Genomic DNA, 6,000 nt, shown 5'->3' with positions numbered 1-6,000 from the left:
AGCCCCGCCACTCTGTGTTCACAGCTATCGCAGTCGATGATTTCGATCACAGTATCTGGCCAGTTTGCTGTTTCTGAAAATGTTGAAAGTAGAAGTGATTGCTAACATGTCTCGGGCGTCTGACATGGCAGACCCCAGTTCAATATTTTAGACATAAAGCAAATCGACTGAGATGCTCCCAGAGACCACTGAAGAAACTCAAACACAGACCGACAAAACTAAGTGAGCTTTGATTTGCAGTGTGACCGAATTATTAGTTGTACATGATGTATGGCTTCCTGCACCTTGCTGTAGTGATCGGGGTCAAAGTTCAGCCGAAATTAACACTCTGAAATACACCCCTCCCCCTCTTTTTAGTACTGTTGCAGTCACGCAGCACTCAAAATCCACGACTCAAATTTTCATACAAGAATATGCACAATGACAACACAAACAAATACTAAGCATGCACATTTGACTTCAAATGCACAATTTATTCATATTTTGTGAGTTATATCTGTACAAAAGAGCACCTTCACGTAGTTTCAGTTTGAAAGAGGTGGGGAGGATTTGAAGAGTCCTTCCTTCTTAAATACAGAAGTTATTGCAATCAAACTGACTATGTGTATTTTTCTGGCATCCACTCTTTTTCAAACGAAAAGTCAATCGAGGGTCACAATACACTGTCATGTACAAACCTTCACAAAAGATGTTAAACATTTTTGAATCATGTTTATTCTTTTTACAAAAAAGATACAAACGGCAAAGTTCTACTCTAGAGGTGTTTAGAAATATATACAAGGAGTTATCTTTTTTTCAGAATTCATGGATAACAAAGAATCTGGCAAGAAGCAAACTTTGTGTCATCGAAAAATAAAATCCCTTCTCAAAGGGACAATTGCTGTAACTGTTGATGACATTTTAATCATTATTTTGTTCTGTAGAGCAAATATTTTCAAACTTTATCCCTACAGGAGTCAAAAGATGATGCATTGCGTATAACACATAATGTTATTGTTGACTGTGGTTTGCAGTGCGTACATGTAAGATGCATTTCAGCACTATGTGAAGGGCGCGGACAAAATTATATTTACAAAGCACACTACTGCATTCAAATGATTTAATTTGCATCACAAAAGGTTATCATGCGCGAAGTTCCACTTGCGTATACCACCTATATAGTCCTGCAGAGCAAACATTATCTCAACATATGTACAGTTTCAAAAGTAACATAAATATAATTTATTTTAAAAAACACACACAAATGAAGTATTTACAAGGTTCTAGCAACAATAGGTACTGTAACCATAGGTTGCACGCTAATTGGTCCAGTCTCAACAAAGCTGGCCTTTTTGATTGGTACGTCACAGGGCATTGCTCTCTGAAACGGATTTGTTAACCAATATAAAATCAGCTACCTAAATCGCCCAGGCCATAGGTACCAACTTGTCCCATTATCTTTTTATCAGAAAAATGGCAGTGTTTAAGACAAAAATATATTGCAATCTTGTACTTTTCTGGATTTTTTTCTTGATCAGTCAGAGATACACTGACCCAAGAAATTGATGTCGGCAAAATGAGCTTCAAAGCATGTAAAAGCTGTGAATTTTGAAAAGAAATGTTTTTCTGTGATACACGGTCCTCAACTCTTTCGAAAAAAAGGACCTAAATAAACTACAACAAAATGATCAGGAAACATTTAAACTCTGCATTCTGTGGTCATTTCAACGCCACAGCAGACATGGTGAATCTTGACCTTCAGTATTAAAGGGAAACAGTCGTCGGAACTGCGCCTATGCGAGTTTCTTGCTTACAAACAGTGTATTTCATGACGATATCTAGATGCACCTCATCATCATAGCTGCAACATTTTAATCATACCATAAACATGTTTTAACTTTCATCAATCACCATCGTACCTTGGATACAGTGTTGCCATTGGTCGTATGGGTCCCATAGGACATCTGAGCGCAGTTCCGACGACTGTACCCTTTTCAGGAAAAGATTCCAGTTACCAGGTTCCCAGTAAGCCATATTACAATTTTACATGATCCTGAGGATATGTTTATGTTAATATATTTTGAAAGGCCTATGAGAGACCAGGGTATTGCAATCGTAAAGAGGATTGCGCCAAGCCTGGCTTACCTACGTATGCCAACCTGCTACGACACCGAGAAAAGACAAATATGCTTTAGCCGAGCAATAATTAAAAGTTTCTTTTGCTTTTCAAGCAGTTCTTTGCAGTGCCTTAGCACATCTTTCTTTTCCTTTTTTTTCTAACTCAAAATCACACCATTAAATAACTGCACTTGAGAGCGGCCATCTTCGATACTGAACGAGTAAGATCATCAATACTGAGAATTTTCACATTGGACGCTTACGGATGGAAGCTGAAAGTTCTGCCGATCCGTCTTGCTAACATTTTTTTAGAAATATCTGCACTTCATATACCTGCAATTGGCGACTGTGCATGGTTACAAAGCAATCAACGGGGTCGTCTTCACGTGGTGATATGAATATTCATAAACATGTTATTCTGTCACAACGTTTTGCTTTGCTGTTCACAGTTGGCATTCAAGACCTAAGCATCAGATTCACATTCTAGAGGTAATCACTCTCGCTTCTCATACTGCTCTGACTGTGCAACCTAGCCGGGTGATTTGACTTGGGTTTCGAATCTAAATTAATATACACGGCTGACCGCGGAGACACCCCTTGTGACATATCCATGTAGTCTGCGTCTTGCTGATTGGCTACGGGAGTTTTTGGCATGCCGGGTGTTGCATACACAGGAGAGAGCTCGCCAGATTTTCTGATGGACTCTGGAATATCAACCTGGCGTCGATTGAAACCGACGTAACTATCCTTGTACGGATGGGAGGTACCATTCTGAAGCAGGGGTCCGCTGCGTTTTGGACTCATTATATCCGAGTTGTTCAGTACAGCCGGGTGAATTTGTGGGAGTCTGCCATTTATATTTGCATCAAGCATGGTGTTACTGTGGACGCTACCATTTCTTACCCCCTGCAAAGTATGGAGGAAAAAGAATGTGACTTTTTATCATAATCGGAAAGGAACAGTGAAAATAGCAAATTGGTAAACCACAGAGGATGGTGGTAGTCAAATTCACAAAAACCGTTAAGAAGAAAAGTTCTCAGAAACAACCGATGATATAAAGCCAACTCAAATTAATCAGTGGGTGTTTATGGCAATATAAAGTATTCAAGGCGTCAATGTTGCTCATTTTTAAGTAAGAAAACTTCCATATTATGTCTTTCATGAGTAACTTGGATACTCTTGCTATTTCTATATACATCGTTTGCAATAAGTGCTTATGCAGTTCTGGGATGATATGAAGACACTTTGCGCATTTTGATAATGAGGGGAATATTACATCAGCTGTGACATTGTTTCTGTCCGCTTCTGAAAGCTTGACCTCAAGGCGAAAGTAATTATGGAAATAATGTTACGCTCTACCTGATCAGGCTTGCTGTAGATATTCCTAGCCACGGCTGGTGATGAATAACTGCTCATGTATCGCTCCGCCTGGCCTTTGTTTTCGTAGCATACATTGGTGTGGCTGGCAGACACTGGGCTGGTCACTGCCGCGCAGTGATTTTGGTGATGTTTCCTGTTTCTTCTGCGACTAAATAAAATCGACACAAAATTGTAAACATCTGTTTGGCCTGGAGAAATATAGAAACTCTGGCACCCATGCTTTGAATAATGGTATATTTATATTTGCACTTTGAACTTGGGGCATAGTTCTAGCTAAAACGTTAACAGGATGAGAACTAACCACAGCAGAGAACGGAATGGACCGAGCCAGTTGCTACATGACGCTGAGAACCAATAAATACATCAAGCTTTCACATCTTCTATGTACGTTGTGCATGCAGTATTTCAAAAATAACCGGACCAAAGTGTGCATGAAAATAAAAATGTTTTCGAATAAAACTATTTTCATAATTCCCATTTTAATCATCTTAGATATACCGCTGAAATTCCTGGGTTTTGGATCACCAATGTTTGTTTGCTAATATTTTTTGTTTGCATTTGTTGTCTTCCCATGAACACTTGCATATCTTATTTACTCAGTTTGCAAAACAATACAGTTTAACCGTGGGAAAACGTATTGTAAAGTAAAAAATGCAAATGATGTATATTTGAGTACCTATGGAACTAACCGAAGATTTCGAAAAGTAATTTAACTTTTGGCAAAGTATTCCGAGAAAGAGGCGATGATTATTACCTTTTATAACAACAGACAAAGACGATGATGGTAAGGATGAGAACCACTGGAACTACGACACCAACCGATATGTAAATTTTCTCCTGAAGCATCATTGGAGCTTTGGTCTCATAGGCTGTAATGTCTCGGTATTGACATCTCTTTCCAGTGAAACCACTCACACATCTGGGGAGAAAGGTGGGAATTAAGAGGAGGGGGTTACACAGGAGGAAAGCGGTGGTGGGTACTTTGAAGAGAGATCTATTTTCGTCATTCATTGCAGTGACAGAAGAAACACGAAGTAGGTCGTGTTTCCCGTACAATGTGATAAAAATAAGGTGTAGAGATGCCGAAGTTTCCGCCTTTGCTTGTTCTTAGCTGTCCTCGTCTGCTGTCGTTCACCTGAACCGATTGGTTTCCCGCCCAGACGACACGTGAGATGATTTAACTCGTTAAATGTTTGATAAGGAATAACTAAGATTGCATATTGCCTAGGACTATTTTACTGCAACATTAAACCAAAGTTTTGCCATTCTTATGGCACTGTGATCAGAATATAACTAAGATATTTATTCACAAAAAGGAGGGGGAATGAAAGGAATCGTTCCATTCGGAAATCATTTATCACTTACTCGCACGCTAGTTCGTCGATTGCATCATAGAAAAGGCAGGTGCCGCCATTCAAACAATATAAGACGTAAGCCTCTGGACAGGTGTCGTGGTGTTTCGGCACTTCTGTCGTGACGACGGGGATTTCTGTTGACGACGAAATCATGAAGTTGGTGCGTGATTTCTTATCATGTGGTTGGTGCGTGATTTCTAATCATGAGGTTGGTGCGTGTAAAACAATACAAATCTTCGGAATATTGTATGTTAATTAGTTGGGTGAATGTTTTGCAACGTAGGATGAGAATCATATCAAAATCCACGGGCAACATGTATGCATCTGTCCTTCATTTAAATATATAACAATGAACACCAAGTGCAGTAAAGACAGGTACCATGTAAATAGAACGAAACACAGACGATGATATCACATGTACACTTTTTAAATACAGTTCACAGATCATTACACTGAATATACCAGAGTTCATTACATTGTAAGTGTTCAATAAAGTTTAACATGAAAGTGCCGATCTCAAAAACCGAACGTACAAATTACAGGAGCCGTGCGCATTCTCTCGCTAGCTCTCATCAGGCGCACATACATCCCAGCATGCTTTGCATTGCCATAGAAACTGACCTGTGCAGTTGACGCCATTGCCGGTGTAGCCTGCCCGACATAGGCACTGGTAGCCATTAGGTGTGTCTATACAGAGTGCGTTCTCATCACAATCTGCCAAGCCACTCTCACATTCATCTGAGAGAAATTGAACAACAAACAAACATATTCGAGTGGGACGAGGCACAATACGATAATCCACAAAAATGACAAAACATAAACAAAAAACGAAATCGTGCAAATTATTCTACTTTTGTCAGTATCACTGCTGGGACATAGACGAACACTGTCCTCTTCACAATTAACTCCTAGTCCCTCCCCTCCCCGTGATTGACAACATTGAAATCAGTTCTGAAACTGACAAAACTTGATTTCAATAAAAAACGTAACTTTTCAACCTTTGGGATCAATTGCTTGAAAGGAGAAAGATTTCGTTTTCCATTTTGAAGATATTTACACGAAAATCTCTGCATTACACAGCTACTGAGAGGTCTGCTACCTTGATTGAAATTTGACTTTTCTCTCGATTTTCACATTCTACGCCCTACATATTCCATTCCCTGATAAG

General features: G+C 39.5%; 1 protein-coding gene across 1 annotated transcript in view; it reads right to left on the bottom strand.

Moving 5' to 3' along the window:
• Nucleotides 1–437: 437 nt before the first annotated feature.
• Nucleotides 438–6,000, bottom strand: part of LOC139122829 (low-density lipoprotein receptor-related protein 4-like) — a 58,452-nt gene continuing 52,889 nt past the window's right edge. The window contains exons 14-18 of the mRNA XM_070688628.1: nt 5,454–5,570; nt 4,843–4,966; nt 4,232–4,396; nt 3,457–3,625; nt 438–3,003 (exon numbers count right to left, since the gene is read on the bottom strand). Coding sequence (XP_070544729.1) covers nt 2,581–3,003; nt 3,457–3,625; nt 4,232–4,396; nt 4,843–4,966; nt 5,454–5,570 — 998 coding nt within the window. The 3' untranslated portion in view covers nt 438–2,580. The remainder of the gene's footprint in view (nt 3,004–3,456; nt 3,626–4,231; nt 4,397–4,842; nt 4,967–5,453; nt 5,571–6,000) is intronic.

Source organism: Ptychodera flava, chromosome 22, assembly GCF_041260155.1.
Source record: "Ptychodera flava strain L36383 chromosome 22, AS_Pfla_20210202, whole genome shotgun sequence".
Lineage (NCBI taxonomy): Eukaryota > Metazoa > Hemichordata > Enteropneusta > Ptychoderidae > Ptychodera > Ptychodera flava.
Note: the sequence above shows the minus strand (reverse complement) of the source record. Positions and strands in the feature narration are given on the sequence as shown.